This window comes from Anas acuta, chromosome 14 (assembly GCF_963932015.1).
Source record: "Anas acuta chromosome 14, bAnaAcu1.1, whole genome shotgun sequence".
Taxonomy (NCBI): Eukaryota; Metazoa; Chordata; class Aves; order Anseriformes; family Anatidae; genus Anas; species Anas acuta.
In genome coordinates, this window is record NC_088992.1 from 20,030,023 (window position 1) to 20,056,574 (window position 26,552).

The window sequence follows — 26,552 nt, forward strand, 5'->3', positions numbered from 1 at the left end:
AAGACCCTGCAGGTTGTACCTATGGGAGAGTGGCAGAGCCAGTGCCAGCCCCACAGCCTGAGGACAGCTGCAAGCAGGATCCAGGCCTCTTGAACACTTTATGTTGGCATCACTTTTCCAAGATCAAAGTGATCTGTACCAAAATTTGTCCCTTGTTGATACCAGTAGTGTGCCCAGGGATTTGAATTGACATATGACATCATTTTTTGCTTGTACCAGTATAAGAAGGGAGAGAGCAGGTTGCAAATTTTTACAGAATTACACACACACACACACAAAACAAACAAACAAAAAAAACCCTGGGAACACACTTTCAAGAGACACAGATGGGCTTATGACTGGTCTTTGATGGGGTCTCATCTGTCCTATTGCAAGGAACTAAGCCATATCTTACATTTACACAAATAACAAAGCAATGCTCACAGAAGCTCCAGGAAACCCCAAAGCAGGCACTGCTGCACAAGCAGATACCTTAACCTACAGGCAAATAGAAATGAACACCCCACAGCTTTGTGAACACACTGCATGGCCATGGCCCCTGCAGCTCACCAGCTGGAGACACAGTACAGGAGCCAAGCAGTTCATCCTACCTCACATTAACATCAAGTTCTTCCATCACAGGCAATAGGCACAGGTAGCTGGGCGTTCAATGTCCATGGAAGAGACCTCGTCCTGCAGCAGAGAGAGTTAGAAAGGACAGTTATAAGTTGAAGAATTTCATGGGTGCACACTTACTCCAGTGAAGACACCCATACACTGCATTTTACCCCTCTGGCCTGGCTCCTCTTGATAGAGGTTAAGCACATGTCAAAATAAAACCATACAATTGCAAAGAGCTATCGTAAAAACTTTCTGTTGTCTGCCTGGATGTATTTGTATTCCACAGCTCTGACGCGCATGCCTGGAGGCAGGAAGCCAAGCTGACATGACAAGCAGCCCTCTGGGCTGTGCATACACCACCCATCCACACAGAACCTAGGGCTAACAGAGGGCTTCGGGGTCAACCGGGACACTGGCTCTGCTGAAAGTAACATTTCTGTTTTTACAACGGAAGACAGGTATTCAGCTGGAAGCTCAGATGAATCTTTAATCCACTCCATGGTTATCTAAGTGTGACATACTCAACACAGTTAAGGTTTTAGTGGTCTTACCTAGCTGGTGCTTGAGGGAAATGTGGTTTTGCATTCCCTGTGTTGACTCCTTCCCCATAGGCTCTGCAGCATGTGAGAAGATTCCTGAGCTGCTGAACAGCACCATGTCCTGTCTTGATCCTGAACCTAGCTCAGTAGGAGGCAGAACACAGCTGGACGAGCACGGTGAGCATGGACCTGACCCTGCAGAGCTCAGCCAGAGGACACACAGGAGATGCTCCCAATGTGCTCCCAAAGGCTTTCTTATACCAGTACACACAGCATACTATGCTGTACCCAGTTAGCTTCAGGTGCTGGCATGGAAAGGGCACACACAAAAATACGAATGACCAACATATCCTGTCTTCCTGCAAGTGAAAATCCCAATGACCTCAAGGGGATCCATATAAATATATATATATTTTCAAAGACCTACAGAGTTAAAATAGTCTTAATTCTAGAAATAAATGCAAGCAAGCATCATAAATCAAAAATATATGTACCACTCTTGAGACTTGTTCTACAAGACAAACCTTTAATGAAGTTGATGAAAATGTGGTATATTGCAATGCTGGTGAGACCAAGAAGCTGCACTGTGATATAAATAACCTCTTCCAGCCTATGTTCATACATGCACTTTCATTCAAAGTGACACATGATGAGATACACACTTATAAGCTGCACTGGACCTAAGACTTCTCATGATAACTTCCAAACTTTCAAAGACACAACAAGGTGTTTAAATACAATCAATTGAAGAGGGCTTGCAAAACCTGGCTGGGAAAAGACAAGCTAGGATGCTTGGTAAATTAGTTTAGTTTTGGTTTTTTTTTGTGAAATTAAAACATTGACTTACCACCAAATTAAAATAGGTTTCCCATGACACTATTGTATAGCCTTTGAATACTTAACAGCAGTACTGTAATTACAAGGAACTAACTGATTTGCAGCTCAAGTTAAAATAAGCGTGCTTACTCACAGTAACACTGATATAAATATTAATGGGAGTTTTAATTCTATCAAAAATCTATCCTGAGTCCAAATAAATGAATATACCATCCAAATAACAAGTGTGTGGTGTTTGCCATGGAAACATCAGTGGAAAAAATGTGTGATATGTTTGAGCATTTCTGACTGCTGATTGCCCCTTGCATTGCTTCTCTAGAGAGCCAAGATAATGCCACCACCATAGTCCTACTAATAACAACTCAAATGGAAATAATGTCTTATGATTACTTAGATTCAAAGAAAAGATTGTAGTAATACTGAGTCAGACTTCCTGAATGCGATGCCAGGTTCACTGTGCAAATGAACACCCACAATCCAGGCCTGGTTCAGCATTTACCATAATTAGCATTTCAGTAGGTATAGTCTATGCACAGTTTTGCCAACAAAACTTACTCAAGAGGGTGTTCTATCTTGAGTAAAATATATAAAGACAACTTACACACTTATATTTGCAAAATGGAGTGGAAGTCTAACATTTCTCATCAAGTCACCTCTGCATCCCTAAGAAATGACCTCCAATGTTAATCCGGAGGGGAAATAATACCCCCTCCTCTCCTCCTTCTCTGGAGTTTTTCCATGGAATATAATGCCTTGCAGACTGCTGGGACAGCTGCCTGTCAAAGACACAGGAAGAATATCCTGGAAGATGGTCTTTGGGGATGTAAAAATGCAACCAATGTTCTCTGATCTCAAACTAATGGAAAAAAAAAAAAAAAGAACTAATTATTTAATCTACAAAGAGGCATACGGAACCACTAAGTTGAAATTACTCATTTGGAATATGAGTTGAATTAATTGAAATTAATTCAGAGGGAAATGCATAAGAATGGGCCTGATATGGTGTTTCATTTCAAAACCAAACAGGAGCCCTTCCTCCCCTGTCTCGTCAATTCAGAATGGATAAATTTTAAACAAACAAAACACTCAATAAATGGTAGTCAAAACACAGGAAATCTTGACCCACCTCTGCTGCCTGCCAACAGCTTGCAAACACTGCTCAATTCAGCCTTACACCAGCCTTCAAAAACACGTCACCTGCCTGGTTTACCCTGGAGGAGACTGAGGCACGAAGAGGTTGACTGAACCCCACTGCAATGACTCAGAGCAGGGTACAAGCAGACCCTGGACATAAGATATTAAATTGATCTTTGCATTGAGATAGCACGGACATTCCACAAGGAGGATCCGACCAGATGTACAGTTCTGAATTACAATGGAAAGATGTCTGTGTGGGAGTCACAAGATCAGAGGGTAGGAATAAGAGAAGAAAAAATGTCACCTGTCTGCACTATCCCTGTCCACTGTGCTCCCTGCAGTGTTAGGATTTAAGACGTCTCTTGAGAAACTTTCCAAAGCAAGCAAAGGCCACTATTGCAGCATAGGTGGGCAATTCTGACTGTTCTTACCAGTTCATCAAAACACAGTTTTTTGTGTAGGCACCAGAGTTACTGGTCCTTCAGTCACAACTTGTAGGAGACGGATATATCAAAGTGGTTTTGGCTTCCATTAATATTTTCTTTCCTTCTTTGTGTTTTCTTGTACAGTAGAAATATTTTTTTTTTTGTTACAAAATACGAAAAAATGAAGGCCTTAAGGACTTTGATCAACTCAGACTTTTGTATAAAAATAACCACCTGTGTATCACTTTGTGGTTGTATGCACTTCTAGCAGCTATGACATATACTGTGTTACAGTCAGTGACCATATTTCTTGCATTTCACCTCAAATAACATTTATTATTTTATTGTAATTGTCTATGTATTCCTAAAACTTACAGCCCTTAAAAAAAACTTATAATTTGTAACTTCCTTTCCACACCACAAACACATTATCTTCTCCCCTGTAGAACCAAGGAGCATTTGGGACACTAGGCATTATGCTGCCTCCAGGATCTGGAGCACCCCACCATTGCACTGGACAGACCTGCCATATTTCAGAGGCTGTAAGTACAGAATCACAGAATCACAGAATTGTCTGGGTTGGAAGAGACCTCAAGATCACCTAGTCCAACCTCTGACCTAACACTAACAAGTCCTCCACTAAACCATATCACTTAGCTCTACATCTAAACGTCTTTTACAGACTTCCAGGGATGGTGACTCCACCACTTCCCTGGGCAGCCTGTTCCAATATCTGACAACCCTCTTAGTAAAGACGTTTTTCCTAACATCCAACCTAAAACACCCCTGGTGCAACATAAACCCATTCCCCCTCGTCCTGTCACCAGGCATGTGGGAGAATAGACCAACCCCCACCTCACTACAGCCTCCTTTAAGGTACCTGTAGAGAGCAATAAGGTCGCCCCTGAGCCTCCCCTTCTCCAGGCTGAACAAGCCCAGCTCCCTCAGCCGCTCCTCGTAGGACTTGTTCTCCAGGCCCCTCACCAGCTTCGTCTCCCTTCTCTGGACTCGCTCAAGCACCTCGATGTCCTTCTTGTAGCGAGGGGCCCAAAACTGAACACAGTACTCGAGGTGCGGCCTCACCAGAGCCGAGTACAGGGGGACGATCACCTCCCTAGCCCTGCTGGCCACACTGCTTCTTATACAAGCCAGGATGCCGTTGGCCTTCTTGGCCACCTGAGCACACTGCTGGCTCATATTCAGCCGACTGTCCACCATCACTCCCAGGTCCTTCTCTGCCTGGCAGCTCTCCAACCACTCATCTCCCAGCCTGTAGCTTTGCTTGGAGTTGTTGTGCCCCAGGTGTAGGACCTGGCACTTGGCCTTGTTGAACTTCATGCAGTTGACCTCAGCCCATCGGTGCAGCCTTTCCAGATCCTCCTGCAGAGCCTTCCTACCCTCGAGCAGATCGACACATGCACCTAACTAGGTATCATCTGTGAACTTCCTGAGGGTGCACTCAATCCCTCATCCAGATCAGTGATAAAGATATTAAAGAGGACTGGCCCCAGTACCGAGCCCTGGACTTTCACCTCCCCCCTTAAGTTGAAGCATATAATGAACACATAATGAAAGGACCCCAAAACAATGACATTATTTAGCTTTTGTCAGTTTTTCCATAATGGACTTTAAAATTGGATGTTCCTTTTCTTCTGCCTTTCTCCACGACACCACGGTGGTGAGACTTATTATAATTGGATCATTATAAATGATGTCAATACCATATAATACAAAATCTCCCAAAGACTTATTCTGTAAATATACATGTATCTGCCTCACATAGAGGGCCTGCTGCTAATCTTTGTTATTAAAGTGATTACTCATACTCAATTAGGAAGCTGTCCTCTGCCTCAGAAAGATAATGACCTCCTATCACAGCCCTCATGCCATCCAGCCCATCATAGATATGGTCCATACAGCACAAAACAGCATCTCTGCTGTTGTTGTGCCACAGCGATCACTGGCACATGGAGCTGTGCACGTGCTTGCAGCCAGGTCGGAGCTGCTCATTTTTATGAAGACAAACACCCAACTTCCATTGGAGGGGGCACTGGGTCTCGTTGCTCACACAAACCTGGTGCCTAGCTTCTACACAGGCTCCGGCTCAGACATGGGCCAGCTCTGCTGGCTCAAGAGGAGAGGCAAGCTGAGCCTTCACGGCCAATACTCCTCCAAATCTGTCTTCTTGCCTGTGCTTTCTTTGGATTTGGTACCAGGAACTGCAACGAAATGCTCACGGTAATCAGTCTAGGGACTGCAGAATGCACCCCAGGCCAACGTTCAGCAGATGTTCCTCCAGAGCCTGCATGATAAGGGGATAAAAGCAGGCAGTAAAGAGAAATCGAATGGTTTCGCTCTTTCGGGTGCCAGCACAGAAGTAATTTTGGCAACTCTTGCAAAATGAAAGAAAAGCTTTTCAGTGATATTTGTTTCTGAATTCTAGTTTGGAATCCTTTTATTTGCTATATTTTTTTTCGAAAAGTCATAATTTTAATGTTTACTGAAGTTACATGCAACCTGTATTATCATGTTACCATAGACATCTATAACAACTGGTTTTCTATTTTCTTCTATATTTTTAGTGGAATTTTCAGTTGATCGTATCACTCTTAAAACAAGTAAATGGCAGCAATATACCATGTAATGAATCCTAATGTTAAGCAATAAGGAAATCAGGGAAAAAAAAAAAAAGAGAGAGAGAGAGAATTTAAAACATTTTAATGCTATTTTATAATTAAAAAAAAAAAAAAAAGGGGAATTCTTAAGCTAAAAGACCTTGGCAAAAAAATGCTCCCCCAAAGAAACTTCACTGAAATCAGTACTCTCTGCAATGTTTACCACTTCAGCAAAGCTCAACAGTTTTAATGGAAAAAGATTTGGGCAGAGAAGCTCCAGCAAGCTTGACGTGACAGTTCCATAGACTCCTCTTATGTGATAAGAACTCATTTTATTCTCTACTAATCGCTGCTACCAAAAAAGAGCAGATATACCATATGTGGATGATGAGTCCCAGTCATCACTGACTGCACAAGAGACTGGCTCAGACATGGGCAAAGCAATCCAGTAATAACTCTCAGCAAGGCTGTGCTGACAGCTTCCAGGGGAAGCAGAACCCATCCATCTGTCAAGAATAATAATTCTCTGCCCCTTCTCCCCCCACCTCCACAGTCATGGGGTGTAAGGGAGGAAAATCCTAAGAAGGACATGGGTAAACCTATACATCTTCCCAAACAAGTTTTATGGACCCTAGAGATCCTTTACTTGGTAGCTGTAAGGTATCAAGCAAGAATTCACTGCTGAGACCACGAGTGAGCTGGCAGCCTGCACAGCTCTTCTCCTCCCTCACCTGACTGGTGGCCCTGGCTGGTGCTGCTGCTGGGAACCTTGCTCTGTCCCATAGAGATGGAAGTGTCCCACCAGACAACAGCAACTGCCAAGCCACTCTTGTGAGACATTTCTCAGTTAATCAGCACCTTGCAAGAGGCACTGACACATTCTTTATCCAATTTATTCCCATCCCACTCAAGCCACATCTAGTTCCAGTTTCTGTCACCACTGAGCTGATGACAACAGAAAAGTTGAGTCATTCTTCTGAAACACTTGCACCTCCATTTCCTACACTGCTGGACTGTGCTGCTTCATCATTTGTGACAACTTAAATGAAACAGTGCTGAGGGTGGACTGAGCAGTCTGAAAAGCCCAATTCATTTTACCTACAGATTCATATTGTTGTACTGCTCTTTGCAGTACAGAGAAAGGGGAAGGATATTAGAAAAGATTCCATTTCTTTTTGTCTCATGCTCTGAGAAGAATTGGACATATCACTATACTTCAAGCAGAGCTACAGGCTGGGACATGAGTGGTTGGAGAGCTGCCAGGCAGAGAAGGACCTGGGAGTGATGGTGGACAGTCGGCTGAATATGAGCCAGCAGCGTGCTCAGGTGGCCAAGAAGGCCAACGGCATCCTGGCTTGTATCAGAAACAGTGTGGCCAGCAGGGCTAGGGAGGTGATCGTCCCCCTGTACTCGGCTCTGGTGAGGCCGCACCTCGAGTACTGTGTTCAGTTTTGGGCCCCTCGCTACAAGAAGGACATCGAGGTGCTTGAGCGGGTCCAGAGAAGGGCGACGAAGCTGGTGAGGGGTCTGGAGAACAAGTCCTATGAGGAGCGGCTGAGGGAGCTGGGCTTGTTCAGCCTGGAGAAGAGGAGGCTCAGGGGCGACCTTATTGCTCTCTACAGGTACCTTAAAGGAGGCTGTAGAGAGGTGGGGGTTGGTCCCAGGCTCCCACATGCCTGGTGACAGGACGAGGGGGAATGGGCTTATGTTGCGCCAAGGGAGTTTTAGGTTGGATCTTAGGAAGAACTTCTTTACTGAAAGGGTTGTTAGGCATTGGAACAGGCTGCCCAGGGAAGTGTTTGAGTCACCATCCCTGGAAGTCTGTAAAAGACGTTTAGATGTAGAGCTTAGGGATATGGTTTAGTGGGGACTGTTAGTGTTAGGTCAGAGGTTGGACTCGATGATCTTGAGGTCTCTTCCAACCTAGAAATTCTGTGATTCTGTAACTTCACTCTTTTCTTTATAAGTGCAAAGTAAAAATTGGCCTTCACTCCCTGGTACTGTGGAGTGACAACCATCCTGATCCAAAGATAAATGCTTGCTCACCACTGCAGAGTAGTCCAAAACCCACTAAGTACTGCAAGAGAATATCCTCTTGCAGCCCATGACAACACCAAAAGGAGCAAGAGATATCAGAGTGATCCAACTACTTCACTCCTACATAAAGTAGCTTCATTTCCAACACCCACTTCTCATAAAGGTGCTGCCCCCTCCCACAGTACTTCTTCCTTTGCTGTCATTGCTGTTTCCATTTCACCCCACAGTGGACCAAGCTGCTAAGAAGTCCCTCCGTTATCAGACAGATTGAAGAACTGATTCTCAACAAATGTCATTCCAGCAGGTTAAGATGCACTTTGCTTAAAGATGGAAAACTAAAAATACAGAAATTACATGTCAGACACAAGTCACAGAGGAACCACACTCCTTATCACCACATATCTACTGACAGACTAGCTTTTCTCCACTGTCAGCATGGCATTCATGACCCTTCTGCTGGCTCAACCCCATGCCAAGTTATTCCACACTTGCAAAAGAAGTCTAAATTCCACATTTAAGCACAAGACAAATACTGACATCAAAATCACAGTTGTGGCCTTGGAAAGGATGTTTTACTGCAGGTATGCCTGCCTATTCCCCTAGACCAGGCTCCAGCTGCAAGGTCCCACACCGACAACATGTACAGCAAATCTGAGTCCCTCTGCCAAATGCAGCCCTGCTGGCTGATCTCAGAGCTCTTATTTCATGTCTTGCTTTCATCCTGAAGTCACAGTCTCACAAATTGAGGCCTTTTCTCAGTCATATTATATTCTCAGCTTTGGGCCATAATAATAATAATAATAATAATAATAATAATAATAATAATAATAATAATAATAACAATAACAATAACAATAACAATAACAATAACAATAATGTATAATTATTATATATTAATAATTGATATATTATACTAATATATAATACATTATGTTTATTATATATAATATATAATGATTAATGATATCAATAATAATAATAATAGCAATTATTATTATTATTATTATTATAAATTGGTATCTTTTGCTTGTGCACAACATAGCCATTTAGTATGTGCCAGTGATAGTAAAAATATGAAGCAAGTTCTTCTTCTTTATTTCATAATTTTAGCTTCTTGAGGAACACTGAAGCAAAATTTATTTTAGAGTTCTTGATAGCAGTAAGGTGAAATGCAAACAAACACTTGTCTTTTCTTCTATATTTACAGCAGTAAAGTTTCTATGGGTTGTTCAAGGGTGACTTTGTTCTGTTCCAGAGACATCTGTATGAGATCCTTGTGTGTACCAAGCTGTGTTTGTATAAGAGCTCCAAGGAGAGAAAACAGCTATAAAACCTGAGGAGTTATTTGCTGTGACATTAGTATTATGAAATTTTGCACCTCACCGCTCTCACCTTTAGCAATTACTATCAATTGGTAACTATCATGCTCCAAGTCTTTCATTGCCATATCAAACCCTCAGCATAGGAAGCCAACAGAAGGATCCAGCATGAGGCTGTGGGTCTGAGAAGGACAAAGATTAGGTAGGAGATCAATCAATACATGAAGGCAGGAAGGGGACTGAGTTCAGCAAGTGCATCTGCAGTGAAGATGGAAACAGAGAGGCATGATTTCCTTAACACTTTCACAATTGGTTTTGTGCTTATAAGGACAAAACTGTTATTGCTCCCTTATTTCCACAAAGGACTAAAAGGCAGTACTGCGTACTATTGTGCTATGCAAAGGACAGGCAGTACTGTGCTGGCCTTTTGAGAGATTCATACATATGTTTGACAGATTTGTACAGAGCTACCTGCTTTGTTTTTGCTCACTAAACTTCCCCTAAGCCACTGTAAATTTTCCTTCCTAGAAAATGCTTTCTAGCTCCTCTGTTGTCAGCACAGCAGCAAATAACCAGCATATGGAAATCAGTGCCCCAGAACAGCAGTGGCCCTGCTTTCTATGGTTGCACTCAATTAAATTTTCTTTGTTGCCCATTGAGAAGGGGAACACACTGCAGAGAAATGCGCAATATATGTTAGGAAAAACAGGAATACTTCATGGGTGTGATGGCACTGAAGGCAAACTATGGCTTGTGAGAGGGCTGATGAACTACAGGGTGCCCAGCACTATCACAGCACTCAGCACTGTCTCTGCATGCACATGGTGATACAGTCCATACCACAGCTGTACCTAAGATCCTCACTTTTACTGGTTCTCTAATAAATTATTAGTTGGTACAGTACCTTCCTACTGAAAATGAATTACACTCAGTGATGAGCGCTGCCGTGGCAGAGGTTAGCTCACAGCCCAGCAGGACACTGTGAGCAGTGACATGCAGTGACTCAGTGCCAATCTTACAGTTCACAGTAGCTTGAGCAAGGGCAGGCTCCAGCTCTTGCTTTAAAGGCTACCCTGCTCCAAAGCAGAGAACAACCCGTGGCAAACATGCTCTAACACAGGCATTCATCCTGAATGTGGACGTGCTGCTCCCGCCAACGGAGCGGGCAGTGGGAGGAACCACCTCCTTCCTGCCACCAAGCACTGAAGTCACGGAGTCACAGAGTGGTTGAGGTGGGAAGGAGCCTCCAGAGATCATCTAGGCCAACCCCCTGCTCAAGCAGGGTCACCCTGAGTATATTACACAGGATGGCATCCAGGTGGGGTTTGAATATCCGCAGAGAAGGAGACTCCACAACCTCTCTGGGCAGCCTGTCCCAGTGCTCTGGCACCTGAACTGTAAATAAGTTCTTCCTCATATGGCAATGATACCTCCTGTGGTTCAGTTTATACCCATTACCCCTTGTCCTGCCACTGGCCACCACTGAGAAGAGTTTGGCCCCATCCACTTTACATTGTCCCCTCAGGTATTTAAAGAGGTTGATAAGATCCCCTCTCAATCTCTTCTTCTAGGCTAAACAGGCCCAGCTTGCTTAGTCTCTCCTGATGGGACAGGTATAGAGCTTAGGGATATGGTTTAGTGGGGACTGTTAGTGTTAGGTCAGAGGTTGGACTCGATGATCTTGAGGTCTCTTCCAACCTAGAAATTCTGTGATTCTGTGATTCTGTGATTATGCTCCAGTCCCTGGAGTGCCTGCAGTCACCCCTGCCTACCACATCTCGATGTTGGCATTACCCTTTGCTCTCCCAGCTGTGCAGGCAAGCTTTCTTCACCTCCTTCCCTTCCCCACACGGATTCCATGCTGTCTGCAAAACCCATGGGTTGGCTCTGCCTCAGTAGGGCTGCAATGGGGACAGCGGGTCATGGTGGACAAGACAACCATGCAGAAGCCATGCCACACACTGCTGACAGGAGGCCGCCCCAGCTGCCACCACAACGCATTCACCACAACACAGCTCCTGCACTGCCCTCGGCTCCTGCCCCATCTCTGACGGCGTCGCTGCACAGTGGGTGTGTTCCACTCCCTGTCTGGAGGTCACACATGACTAACTTTATGGTGTTGGAATAAAATTCCTCTGTATTTTATTGCTGCCATGAGATGGTTTTGTAGCCTGTGAAACACAAGCAGGAAGCGAGGCCCTGCTTTGAAGCCCTGCACTGGGAACCAGCCACTCTGTTTATGGCTCTGCAAGGCCTGGACTTTAGAAGAAATCAGAATGTTTCCTGGCCTAGGTGTACTTGTTTGTTTTATTTACTTCTGCAGAACTAATGAACTCAGCAGGGGTGTGCTGAATTACTTCTGTGATTTCAGCTGTGTGAAAGGGTTAGGAGAAGCTTTATATCTCACCCATTAAAAGCCCTTATCACTTCTGTCTGACCAAACTGGTCTCTGATGGGAAGCTCTGGGGTATGTGCATAACTTTGCAGCAGAGGACATCTCACAGAGGCTTAGCTGCAAAACTATAACCCTTGGCATGAAAGCCTAGGAGTACAGACATCACCCCTCCTGCCAAGCAGGGAGCCAACAGACCTACTATAACACCAGTACTACCCTTACTGCTCCATGCACAGGGGATTAAGACAGAGGCTAACCCAAGTGTGAAGCTGTTGCTACCAGACATCTCTCACAGGACGCTGACCTCACAGAAGTCATTAGCTCGTTGCATCACGCTCACACTTCTTCATGAACTTCCCTGAATGCCACTGGCAGACCAAAGCCAGGAGCTTTCCACTGCTCCTGTGCTGGAGGGGAAATCCCACAACTCCATGGGACACTTAAAAAAATGAAGCAGAAACCAAACCCACAGAGCTCTGAGCTGCAGATCTGTGTAACCAACCCGAATGACTCATGCCTTTGCTGCCACTTCTTCATACTCCATTAAAAGATGACAGATTCTGGAGAGAGAACACTAGCTGAGCATATTCATCTTAAACTGATCTGCCTCTGGCTCACTTTAAAAAAAAAATAAAATGAGTTCATTGAGCAGGAAGCTAAAATGATCACAGTCCTCAAGAGACTACGTGATTCTCCAGATCTGCTCAAATTTTATAAAGCACAAAACCATTATCTTTTCTAGTTAGGAAGCTGATACCATCAGGGGAAGTCAAAAGGTTAATTAGTTAATTACTTTTTGAAAAGGTAGAGATGCTGCAAGGGGGAATGTGCTATAATACCTTCTCAGCACGCAGGCTCCAAGTGCACCTAGGGAAGAACTTGCTCTAAGCACTTCACAGCAGCGACAGAACTACTTTGAGGTGATTGCATGCACTTACATACTGAGATGTAGAGCAGAGACCTTCTCTGGTGGTGGTCAGAGGAAACTACCACAGAACACAGCTTGAGGGACAGTGGGTACAGTGGTGTGCTGGTAGGAGCTTTTGGTAGGTTAAAAAATGCAGCCCAGCCTAGAAGCCAGCTGGGATGGTTGGTGATTGCTGGGGAGGATGTGCTCGTTTCTATGTCCAACGTGTGGGGAGCCAGGGGGAATCTTCCCAGGCTGCTGAAAGTGAAGCACGATGAGACCTTGGGGGCTGACTCTGAAGGTCACTCTTCTGTGGGCTAAAACAGGGAGCCTTATGGCACTCTTGATAGGAAGGGAGAAAAGAACAAATGAGCTCACAGGACAAGCTGTTTTCAAAAGGTTATTTCCAAAGTAAGAATGACAGGCCATGCTTTAGGTAGGCTGTGAGTTCTCATCAGCCAGACTTCAGGTAAAACAAGCTGTCCAGACACTGCATCTGGCACCAGACACCTGGCAGCAATGAGATGTCACCTGGCTCATTTTCAACAGTTTCACAAAGAACAGTTATTCCAGCAGCACACATACTTTGATCAAGTGCATTTTTAAAATTCTGCTCATTTCAGGCCTCAGGCTGGTTTCTGTCAGGTTCTCTACTATGTACCCTGTGTCATCGCTTCCCTCTTCAGGGGGATCCACTGAATTAACATTTTCTTCTTTTCAGAGATCTCAGAATAGCTGAACAGCATAGCTCTACAGCTGGATTCACTTTAGGTATCACTCATCACTTTCAGCTCCTAGTCTAGCCATTCCAGATCACACAGCTGACACCACACTACATGTGAACCCATTAACAAGCCAGGCACTGGCATCTCACTTCATGTTGCTGGTAAAGTGCAGGCTTCTTTATCCCCCTGCTTGCTTTAGCTTTGCAGGTAAACAACAAACCCTGGAAGGAAGGAACTGAAAATATGGCAGGTCTTAAATGCAGAAGGCTTCACCCCTTGTTTCTGGTGATGTTGGAATGTGCATCCCACTGAGGATGAGGTTTGCTGAAGCAGCAGACAGTTACCCTGGACAGGCATCAGCCACACAGAGCTAGCTCTGTGGGTTACTCCCGCACACTGCTGCAGGATGCAAAAGAAGGATTGAGCCATTTTGAGTGCATTTGGCCAAGGCTTTCACATGGGACATCCCGGTGCTATGCAAGAGGAAATGTTCACTGAAGTAAGAAAGGGTGACGGTGACCAGCAGCTTCTTAAGTTTTTGACAGGCAAACAGGAAAAGAAAAGGAAAGGAAAGGAAAGGAAAGGAAAGGAAAGGAAAGGAAAGGAAAGGAAAGGAAAGGAAAGGAAAGGAAAGGAAAGGAAAGGAAAGGAAAGGAAAGGAAAGGAAAGGAAAGGAAAGGAAAGGAAAGGAAAGGAAAGGAAAGGAAAGGAAAGGAAAGGAAAGGAAAGGAAAGGAAAGGAAAGGAAAAGAAAAGAAAAAAGAAAAGAAAAAGTAATAAAGGCAGATGCACATTACAGAGTTTAGACCACAACCTCATACAGAGGCAAAGGTCAGGCATCACAGCTGTGGAGTGGTTTCAAAAAGCACTGAAATGAGTAAAAGGGGAAGCTGGTAGGTGTGGATATGTAGTAAAGGCTTATAAATTGTCCAAAATCAGAGTAAATAGTAGAAGTAGTAGGCAAATCTGTAGGCTGCAGAACAGGTTGGTTCTGAGTGTATTAGGAAAAAAAAAGAAATACTGAAAGTTAGGCTGATCAGCTGTAAAATGGTAGAGCTGTTGACAGTGATTCAGGAAAAGGAGATACAGCCAATAAATACTTCTGTTCTATTTTTGGGAGCCTTATTATGTGGTGATGAACTTTTCCATTCCCACAGATACTAAACAAAATGTTAAACAGTAATTACTAATGCTAGGCACATCAAAATCAGCAAGTCCAGATTATTGCATCTTTTTCTTTACAAAGGTTTTTTCAGAGAGCTGGGTGAGGAACTTTACATGGGGTTGATCTTGATTTCCAGTAAACTTGGATGATCAGAGTTAATAAAAAAGTACCAATATTTTGAGAGAATGAAGTGGATAATCTAGGTAATTACAAGTCTATCAATCCAAGAGTGATCTCCAGCACAATAATAAAGAACCTCATAAAGATAACAATTCATCAAGAATTAAATATGGGAAACAGAATTTGGCAAATCAGTGTGGATTAGTGGAGAACAAATCTTGCTATCCTGATATATTCTGTGCTAATCAACCATGTTACTGCAGTAATAAGTTGTTGTATACTCTGATTTCAGAAAAGCTTTTGATTTGGTATTACATGAGGCTTTGATAAAGACTTAAGGACAATACCAACTCAGTACAGGACTCCTGAGTGGAGTTCAACCCACTGTAGTGAGGAGTCTCAAATGTGAATGCAGACAGGGAAATATTGCCTAATGGTTCTGGTTTTAGCATGCTCCATTGGGAATCTGTTATGGATATTCTGCTACTCATTTCTTCATCAGTGTCATGGAAAAAAAATAAAAAATAAAAAAGTCTTGAAATCATCAATTAAGAATTTGCTGGTGACCAAAACCGAGGGACTGATAAATAACAGGGCAGCACACTGATACAGAGCATTCTGGATTGCTTGGGTACATTTTGCAAGAAAACAATATGCATTTGAGTATAGCCTAGGTAGTGTAACATACTTGGAAGCCAAAATAAAGGCAGCATTTACAGCACAAGGGCTATCTGGTTTTGGAAAGAGAGAACTCTGGAAAGGACACCAGGTCCCTGCTCATCAGCAGCTCAATGTAAGTTCTTAATGCCATTTGTTGTGGGTAATGCAATTCTCAGGAGCATTGTGAAATGGAAAAGCAGGTATCAGGCTGCACAATATCTTGTTCCATGCTGTTGTTGGATATATATATATATAGTATGTTGGATAGCTAGAAATGCTTAGGAGAAAAGCCATGAGGCTTATGATGGAAATGGAAGATTTATTTTTTACCATATTATGCTCTGGAGAGTAGTTTATTCCAGGACAAGCTGAGGAAGGACTGGAGTATGTCCCACAAGCACATGCTCCAGAAGCAGGACACTGGTGACAGGGGACTGTTCAGTGACAGAAGATTTTCTAGGGGCTGAAAGTTGAAACCAGGCAGATTCAGACAAACAAGAAGAAGCACATGTTTGACTTGTACTGATCATGATTTCCACAGTCCAGAAGTACAGTAAGACCAAACACACTCGTGCGAGCAGATCTGATGAAAGGAGTGCAGAAGTGGGAGCCACTCCAGACAGCCTGGCAAATGGGGGGGAAAGCGATGACTGAAGAGATGAAATTGCAGTGTGAAGGTGTTGCAGGAGCATCCAAGGGTGGGAAGATTGAGTACTGTATCCAGACTGATGTGCGTGGCATTTATCTGGTAGCTATTTGCCATCTCTAGTCACTGAATTCAGTAATTCAGTCCTTCATGCTTTAAGCAGAGCAAATCATTGAGTGGAAGCAAGATTCAGCAAAACCCTGTGAGCACTGTTAAGTGATTGAGATATTTTCTTTCCTCTCACATATGAAGAACCAAAATCTCACTACCTGTCTAAGCAAGAGAAACTTCTGATGCTCAGACAATAGAATTGTGGAAACTCGATTCTTAAAATAGCAAGAAGGAAAAAGAAAAGAGGAACTGAACTTTCCTTTTCCCCATTTGTAAGAGGAGAGCAAAGAACACTCCTTCGTACCCCCTGAGTCTTCGAGCTCTTTCAGATGAGATGTAATCACTCTAGAGAGCTGTTTGGAGCTTTTGTTAAAGATTTCACGCAACTAAGAGAGAAGCAAGTGCCACTTCAGAGCTGTATGTTACAATAATTGCTGGGATAAGGGAAGCAAAGAAAAAGAGCTGCATGTTCCCAAACTCTCCTAACTGTGCCTGAAAGCACTTACTTCCCAAACTAATCCTCTTCTTACCCAAATATTTGATGACTTACTGGTGGCATTCAGGAAGAGGTAGCCAACTGCAACAGACTCTCTAATTATAGCATGACCTGTTACTAATTAATGTTTGAATAACCCACTGCTGCCACATTATTGTACTAAATAAATAATATCCACTCTCCTCTGGCAGTGTTTACAGAACTCATTTTCCATTCAGCCTTGAGTCAAAGCTGCAAGCAGTGCCCAGTACAACCAACCCTCTGCTGTGTGGTGAGTGTGGCGTGGTGGTGATGGTGATGGTGATGGTGATGGTGAGCAAGATGGATGTGAGCGCTGAGCAAATACAACCAGCTGCTGCCTTGGCCAGCCAACAGCAAGCTCTGCTGAGAGCTTCAGGAGCTGACGTGGGGACTGATGTGGCCACAAGAAAGTGCTGAAGATCCCACATGTCCCAGAGGTCTGGTGAGCAGGCTGGGAATTTTCTGACCACGATGTTTTTGAGGCGATACAGCAATATTGTCAAACCCCAGATGTTTCATCCCACTGTACGTGGTTTGCGAAGGCTGTTGATCAGATCCGGCTGGTGGGTCCAGCCCTGCATGCTTTCCAGCCATTTTCCCTGGTGACCTCTTGGAGAAGCAGGAAGGTCCAGCTCATATTCAGCCTCTCCAAAGCTACCGCTGCCAGACGGTCCACTGAGCCAGTGACTTGAGCCTTGAGCCATTGAGCCAGTGACTTCTCAGATGCTTGCTCTCCCACCCCTTCACAGCCCCAGTGGGGGCAACAATCACAGTCCATTTTGTTTTGCATTTTTCAAAAAGAAACTTAAAAAAAATAATTTTTAAAGCATCCTGCCATGATTACTGTTGTTTATGAGAAGATCTCGAATTTCCACTCTGCATTGCCAAGCACAAAGCACCTCTGGCTTTCCAGCAGTTACAGTCTCCCTCAGAATGGCATGGTGCTCAGTGCGTAGTACCCACTGCCCCTTAGAGCATGGGAATCTTGCAGAGATTCATAAGCAACCACACGGTGCTTGGTCTTAAAATAGTTGTGAGCTTTAAGCCTTGTTTCCCCTTTATACCAAACTGTTGAAAACTACAGCAACATAAATACCACAAAAACATTCCACAAATACACATTCACATATTTAAACAAATGTTCCTTGGCTCTTTTTGTTCTGTTTTAGGGCTCACTTTTGTGTGAATATTCTAGCAAATCAAATGGCAAGAAAGTTCACGGGACCAGCAGATTTTGAACTGAATATTGTGCATTATTCACTATTAACAAGTCCTGAATTTGCAATGGCAAGGAATAGCAATGAATACCTGGTTTAGTCACTAAAACAATCCAACTGTCTAAAGGAATGAACAGTGTGCAACTTGTACACCACGTGAAACTTAACAAAGATTGGCGCCATATCAACAACCCAAAACTGCAACTGATGGTTCACAGATTGAAAATAAACATAGGAAAGAATCTGCATGTTAACAGAAAAAAAAAAAAAATCAGTCAGATATCTTAATCTAAAATGAGTCTTAAACTAAAATTATCCAGTATAATCATAGGTATCCAGTCATACACACTCCATAGTTATTGGTGATGAGGTCTTCCTAATTCTTGAGTTCAGCTGGACGCATGGTGTGTTCATTCTGGGCTAAAATAGTTTGGAGGTTGCGACCTGCTCAGACTATTGGGAGATACAGATAGGATGGTCTGTGATACTAGGCATCATGCAGCACCAATGAAGTTCTTTATTTTGAAATTTGCTGGTTTTAAACATGAAAAAGGTTTGATCACAACCAGATAAACCAGCTGGTAGTTTATTTAGGAAAGAGCTCAGATTTCTCAGGTTTTGTCTCTCAAACACATAAACCATCCCCTTTGTGGATTCACTCTGGGGAAAAAGTCTGACATGGGGAAAGACAACCCTTGTTGTATTCAATATGCACTCGGTCTAAGTGTGACCAGCTCTGAGCAATTTCAGGGGGTCTGAACTGTGCTATAGGAACTGGAAAACAAAGGTCAGGAAATGTCCCTGGAGGAGATGCAGAGGGGAATTCGCTCCTTGCTCACCACATCTGTGGGATGCTCTAGCCCACATCATTTCCTCCATGCTGTTCCCAGGCACATACAAGACAGCACAGCAAGTACAGAAATGTAGGGGACATCACAGCGCTGCTCTGCAAATTCTGTAGCTATTTCTAAGAATACAAAAAAGAAGCTTTAAAAGTTGCTATTGTGAATTTGTCATTTTGTACTCCCTTTATTGAGTACAAGGTGGTGGAGAAGGAGTAGCTGCAGCCTACAGATGCAGTTTAGTATTTTGGGATTGCTTTTAAAAACTTCTATGTGGGTGTTTGCAAAAGGATCTTTTTTATATATTTTCTTCACTGCTAATGAAACAACCATCTTTTACTCATACTTACACAATCCATCATACAGTAAACCAAAAAATCTACTTGTCCTAATAAGAATTTCCGATGAACAAAATTAGATAAGAATAAATATTCTTGTTGTGAAACATGTTCCAGGCATGTCTGCCAGACTCCTTCCATCCAAAGCCACAATATTTAAGGGTCCTAAATACAGCCTGAATACAGGGAAAGAAATTGCACTGTTGTTGAAGTGGACAGAAGACAGGTACCTGCTTAGGAGGCATTTCTATTCATGCTCCATGGACATTATTCCCGGGGCTGGAGCAGCAAGCCAGTCAGGGCTTGGTTTATGTAACGCTAATGGGGCAATCACAAGTTCCCCTAACAGTCCTACTCCTTAACCACGTTATGCTGCTCATGGGGGCCAGAATGGAGGGCTCTGGTTTTGGCCTCTGGGTTGCTGATAGGGGATCAGTTTTGAATGGGATCTGCACAGAGGAGGCTGTGGGGCACACAAGACAGCCAGCATCATGCTCAGCTCAGAAAGACCACCTCTTGTTGTGGGCATCCAATTGCTGCTAGTCCCCCGGCTGACCTGACAGCAGACACAAATCCTTCCCATGCCTGGTTCTGGCTTCAGACTCTGCAATGACTGACCCAGATTTTCTTGCTCTCTCCAATGTCTTGTCTGGGAGCCTGCATGGACTGAGTTTCTCTCTCAAACTTTGTGGCACAGGAAGTACAAGCCACGAAAGCTGCCACAGTGTGAGATGAGCCAGGCTCTGCACTGCAGTGTCACCAGCACAGTGGCCGGAGCTCCCTGCCAAGGCAGAGGTGTGCTGGGTTCAGAGGGAACTGCTGGCAGCATGTTGTAGCTGCTGCCCAGGAGGCGGCCAGCCTGCATCTGCCTGCAGGTCCGAGAGTGCCAGGGTGAGCCTCTTTGTGCTCAACACAACAGCCTTTTGCTTCACCATTTGGAGAAGAGTTCCCTTTCCTGAGATATTTCCTGTTATCCTGGAGATAACTCATTCCCGAGCTCTGTGAGCTTGTTTGCAGACAGGCATCTGGGGAGCACGACCTACCCCTCTGCAAGTGACTGCATTGTTAGCACAATTCATTTGACCTTCAGTCAGCTTAAATACAAAGAGCTTAAACAATAAAGGGAATTTTTAAAACCAATTTCCTTGTTTTGTGTAATGCACGAGATGGGGAAGTTATGGATTTGCCTGCAAGGACAAGTACCGGTTATGGCATGGAAAGCCCAGTGATGTCAGTGCAAATGGAGCATGTGCACATGCTGCCTGGGTGTACTCTGAGCTTCCCTGTGTGCACCTTCTGCTTTCCTGGGGGCACTCTGAGATACCCTGGGGGCGTGTTCAGCTATCCTAGGTGCACGCTGAGCTGCCTGGAGTGTGCTCCACTCACCCTAGGATGTATGCACACCTGGGCATGGCCCGGCACAGCAGCTGCCCCAGCTGCACCTCCAGCTCCCCATGTCTCACCCCACAAGTACTTTGCTGTCCACACAGTGAAGTTCAGAGAAGCCCTAGCATAACTGCTAGCTCTGACTGCCTCCACAGCTACACCTGTGCTAGCACAGCAAGGCAGCTTGGGACCACATGCATCTCGTGCTCCACAGCCCTGGAGCCAGCCTGTGCCAGCCATCTCCATCCATTGGCTGAAATCTTTTTTTTCATGTCTGGGTAACTGACCTGCAAGGAGACCAGAGTGCTTTAAAGAAATGAAGCAGAACAGTAGGAATAGCTTCAAGGCTGTAAAGAAAAGCAGTTCTCTCCCCAGTTGCAGTAGAGGCAAAACTCCTCTCCACCCCATCTGCCGCATCCTGCCTGCCTTATGACTATGTTTTTCTAGGCTGGGAGGAAAGAAGGGGCTATACACCTCCTCTCTCTCCAGCACCACCCAAAGCATAATGACAACCATAAAGAAGATTTTAAACAAACGTCAGGTTTCCAGACATGAACTTCTCCACAAAATTAGCAAGTTAAGGTAGTAATCATCACGCGACCGATGGGAAACCCAGCCACAGGGAGCTTGAGGGTCATGACCAGGTGGCTACAAAATGAGTAGAAGAGCTGGGGTTAGGAACCAGGTTTTCCCTACTCTGAGCCTGCATAACCTCTCCATTGCCAACAGGTAATGTCCTATCCTTTCGTGAGTATGAAACAAGACTCCAGATTTTGGAGTGCCTTTAAGTCACCTGCTGGGCCTGATTGTCTTCTAATTAAGACAATCATGAAAAACAGGATGCCACAGTTACACAGCAATTTTATTAACACGCTCTAGATCACCTGAGCTTAACATTTGGCTCCCAGGCAGCTCGGATGTGGCTCCCACGTCAGGACCACACCATGTGAATAGCTGCAAAGCTGTGCCCCCAGCACCCTGCCGGCAGATCCAGCCGGGGCTGGACACCCAGCTGGGAGCCAGCAGCAATAATAGTTTAACTCTTCCCAGAGGGGAGAAACGAGATCTCGGTAGAACCTCTGCCTTGCACCTCATCTGAGCCACACCAGCAGCCTCTCTCTCCATAGCTCTCAGGCAAAGTCTATGACATGCCAGCCGCTCTTCTTCCCCAAAAGCCAGAGAAGATGCGCCCTGGTGCTGCTCACCTGCCCAGAGCTGCACCTTGATGGACCCAACTGGCAGGCAAGTGAAGCAGGAAGGTGGGTTTTATCCTCCAAAATGACAAACTCAGAAGGTTGCACAGCGGCCTGTCATTGACTCAAAATGCCAAAAGATCAGCTCCTTTTCTCTCGCAATGCGGAAGTGCAACACTAAAGCTCTGTGTTAAATTGCCACCCAGTGTTAGAGCAGGGGATGCCAGAACAAGCTACCAGAGCCTTCTCCAACTGCACAACTGGAATTCATTATTTTTGGTTTGCTGTCTGATTGTCAGACAGCTCACACCCTGCAGCCATGTGGTGGTCATAACTTACCCTGCTGTACCAAGAAAAGTTGTTTCAAATTCAGCACCATCTAATGAAATGACTGCAAATAAACAAAGCAGCAGCACAGCTCCGGATGGCTGCAGCCATTAAAATGTTTGTTCACTCTGAAAGCAAATGAACTTCTGCTTTGGAACCGTCACAGGTACTAACACTTGTCTGACTTTAACACGCTTTTATAAGACTCTGTAAACTTGTGTTACATGTAACGTAACTTCTGTCTTCTGGATGCAACAGCTATTTTTGGAGGGAATTGCTGTCTGCAGTAGGCTCTTAACTAAGATTTATTTCCTGTGCATGCAAAAGTAAGTCACTGCTCTAAGAAATTGAGTTGTATTTGTCCAAAAGTAGCAGGGGAAAAACATTTTGACCTCTTCTGACTCTTCTTGTGTTCCTTGGGAAATCTTAGGGGAAACAGTCTCAGTTCAGAGGAACGGTGAGGTGCACCACTGTGCACATGTTCCTACACACCTGGAGCCTGGTGGACGTGTGTGTGTGACAGCAAGGCCAAGTCAGCCCATCAGCACTTGGCAGTGATCGGCTTCCTGCGCCCTACAGACCTGCCAAAACTTGTGGATAGAGAAAGCAGGAAAATAGAAGAAAGGTGTTTACTTTGGACAGCGTGTGTAAAGGGGGAAAAGTTTCACCCTCTCTGGCAGTAACAAAGGCCATAATTTTCTGGAAGCCCACCAAATTCCCAGTAGCTCCCTTACAGATGAGGGCTGGTGAGTTCTCCAGCAAGGCAATGCTGTGGTGGGAGGAACTGTAGTGGATTTGGGGGAGGGAGGTTGGATAAACAGCCTCGAGGAGGTTGCCTTCATGAACAGTTCCTTCAGGCACTGACTATCAAATACAGTTTAGTTTTATATTTTGCAGCATTAAAACTTGCTGAATCTCTTCCACTGCCCATTTTGTTTGTTTGTTGTTGTTTTTTTTTTTTTTCTGTTTGTCTGTTTCTGCTTTCCACCGAGCCAGGAACATGCTGGACCTGTCATTCCTGGGAAGAACACTTCAGGATGAGCATTGTCATTTTCTGCAGATGGATCCAAGGAAAGTCTGACTTAGGCTGCTCTGGAAAATTCTCACATTACCTCTGTCCCTGAGCACTGTATAAGGTATTTGCTCTCAGCAATCCTTCACAATCCCTCTGTGCACATCTATTTATCATCAGGTTCTTTTTCAGAGGGTTTATTTTACCCTAAAATCTCCTGGCTCATGCAATAGTGCACTTTCTTAGTGGATTAAGAAATTAGTCCTCTGGAAAAGTGTATCTTAACTGCAGGGTTGATTCTCCCACTACATCAATTAATCCTACTTCATTCACTAAAATTAAATGTGATTGTTACCAGGATGAGAGATCCAGCTAACAGTACCATGGCCATAAACTCTCTGCAAACCCATTAGAAATGAATTGTAGCTTACAGATCCTCGAGTGCTGGTATCAATTTCTCAATTTCTGTCATAACTGTGGTTATTGATACTATGCATTCATCACAAAAAAAAAAAAATGTTAATAAAAAGTGCTACATATTCCCTTTACCAGCAATATTCATTATTCATAATTTTTCATTGACCAGTTGCTCAGGTTGGGTGCTCAGCAGCACAGAATGGGTGAAACCAAAAGAATGCATGAATCCAAACAAGCCAGTAGTGTTCAGGACCTTGTGTGATAAACAGTTTAACAGTAACTAAGCTCGCTGCCTCGTACTTTTTTTTTTTTTAATTTCCAGAAAATAAACAAATAGTAAGCAGTAAAGGTACCCAGGTAGAGTAGATTTAATGCATAAATATTGTTCTTTGCCAAATGATTTTTTCAGATGCATAATTGCTTCATACCAAATTTTGGAACATGTTCATGAATAAACAGCAAACTGAATTAGATGCTTCAGTTCATTATATTAGAAAAATTGTTCTTCATTGACTTTCAGGACAAGGAAAAACCAGGAATGCTGTTCTCAGCTGCACCGGGGGCATCTCCCCAGTACAGCATTCAGCTCTTTGCCCTTTCAGAGGAAGTGCTGCCAGCCCTTCCCACTGCTACCTCTTGCCCATGGTGCAGCAAAGCTCACCTCCTGACTCTTTGTCCCACAGTGGAGCTGCCTTAAACCATCACACCACTCTCACCCAGCTCAGGAAGCTGCAACAGGTGAATACAATTTAAAACAACCGCGATAAAAGACAAATGACGGTCTACAGGGAGGGCTGGGAAGCAATGGGGAAGGTTGTGCTGTCAGTGGTTTGCTATTAAGGTTCAATGTGAATTTTATTTATAACTGATTGGATCATTGTGATAAAGCTTCCTCCACATGTGACTTCCTGAGATGCCTGGTGCAGCCCTGTGCATGGTGCAGCCCAGCTCCTGCTCCTGCTCCCACCCAGGCAAGCAGGGAAGGCAGAGAAAGGGAAGGAAGGCAGGCTGAAGGGCAGGATGGGGAGAGCCCTCTGGGCCCTCCAGCTGTCCAGAGCTGGCTTACAGCTTTTCAGCAGCATGAACACCTTCATTGCCATCTCCTCGCTGTTTTCTGAAAGCAGGGGAAGGTGCTCCCTCAGGCATAACTCCTCCACTGCAAAGACCTGTGGAGTGTTTGTTGGAGCATGCAGAGCATCAAAAGGAAATGTCAGTGAGACCTCTGTGCCGGTGCCTTTTCTGTAAGGCCAGGTTTTGATGCCTCTGCTCACAGCAGAGTACATAACTCCTGAAGCAGTGATGTTCAAGGAGCTCTTTAAAACGGGGAATATCAACCAATACAGCAGAGACCAGCTTTCTCAGCCCTTTCTCACTTCCTTCCCTCCCTCCCTCTGCCTCAGCCAGTCCTGCTACTGCTTCACTTTATCCCATTCCCACTGCTGAAAACCTTCCTTATTTAAAGCAACGGATTTGTTATTTCATTTTCTCTTTGCAGGGTGGCAAATTGCATCATGTCGTGCTATGAATGATCCAGCACGCTCGGTACAAGTCACTGTCTAACATAGGAAGGGATGCTATCAGCTCCAAGTGCTGATTGAGAATTGCTCTCCTTTTGTCACGCCAGTTACCTTTGAAATAGGTTCACTCAGGGAATTCACAGGCAGCAATCAGATGTTTTCCTGCCTGCTTTTCATCACAGCTTATCAGAAATCAGGATACAGTTGGGAAAAGGGCAGGGGAGAGAAAGTCTGAGATGTGATAAAAGAACAAATCCACCCGCAGAAGAGGAACTGATTTTGCATTTTTTTTTTCCTGCTTATTTTACAGTAAATAAAGAATTAAGGAAGATTGCTGAAAATGTGTCCATTCAGGCAGCAGCTGAATTCCCTGCTAATTGCTTTGGGATGGTGAGGGAGGAGGGAAAGTGTTGGGACATCGCAATAAGCAGTAAATGGTGTGATTGGTGACTACCCCAAACCTTGTGTCTGCATATATGCCACTAACGGTAGAAATTAGAGAAATGTTCTTATAATCCCCCCCTGCTACGTGAATGAAGATGAACTTTAAATAAATAAATAAATCCATTCTACATGGAGAGAGGGAAGTGTAAAGCCATTTATCATGGCACTTCTCTTGGATGAACAAATAGTGCCCAGCCTCTGCTACCCAGCTCTTCCCTGAACCAGTCCAATATGCAATGCTGCTTCGACAGCACATGACTTTCATGAGCTCACTGCTTGCTGAGGGAGCCAAGGTCTCAGACCTGGCTTGTGAGCAGGGCAGTAAGAAGAAGGACTTCTCCAAAGCCCACCATGAAATGGAGCAGCACAAATAAGGTTAGCCCTGGTCGTGCCCTAAGTCAGGTTTGGTTCCTCCTCCTCCAGGTTCACATGGAGGAGCAAGCTGCTGGGAACTACATGTTGAATTAGCACCAAGAGGCGTGTGGCTATGCATCCTGGATGCACTCGGTAAGCAGGCAGTACCTGTAGTTACAGTGCACCTGCTAAATACACCTGTGCAACTGCCCTTGCAAAGAGGGATAGGAAATATTCAGCTGAAACAATCTCCTCTCTATTACTTGTAGCTTTGGTTCGTTACACTTAACCCTGCTTTTGAACCAAAGGAAGAACATCCTAATGGAAAACAGAATCAAAATCTTTCATCACCACCAACCTAGCAGATTCAATAAAGACTTCACCATCAAGTTAGCAGATCCAGTAAGCAAACAATTTTTCCCCATGAGTTTTCCTTGTGATCTTGGCTTTTTCACAAAGAGCAGATCACAATGAAATTAGACTTTCCCTACAGGAATTTTCCATTTTTCATTTTAAAATAGTAATAATAATAATGAAAATCTGCTAGGTCTGCCATTTAGTTATTTCAGCTCCTTGTTTCTCTTTAGATAGAGTGGAAAATAGATTCTTAGGCCATGGAGAGACAAATCAGACAGGGAAAAGGGGCAGAGGGAGACCCCGAGGAGCTGTTTAATCAGAATCAACTGTATTTTAGTCCACTGTATATGACATTCAGGGATGGATATTCCACATTCTCCTTAAGCAGTATCCT

The 26,552-nt window shown here is 44.3% G+C and overlaps 1 protein-coding gene across 5 annotated transcripts in view; it reads right to left on the minus strand.

Moving 5' to 3' along the window:
* The window catches only part of HTR4 (5-hydroxytryptamine receptor 4), a 136,163-nt gene that overhangs the window by 93,961 nt on the left and 15,650 nt on the right, over positions 1 to 26,552 (minus strand). For all 5 annotated transcript variants that reach the window (XR_011101281.1, XM_068697733.1, XM_068697735.1 and 2 more), the window contains exon 2: positions 591 to 672. Coding sequence is in view for 4 of the 5 variants with exons in the window: in XM_068697733.1 (XP_068553834.1) it covers positions 591 to 616 (26 nt within the window). In the remaining variant the exon portion in view is untranslated. The remainder of the gene's footprint in view (positions 1 to 590; positions 673 to 26,552) is intronic.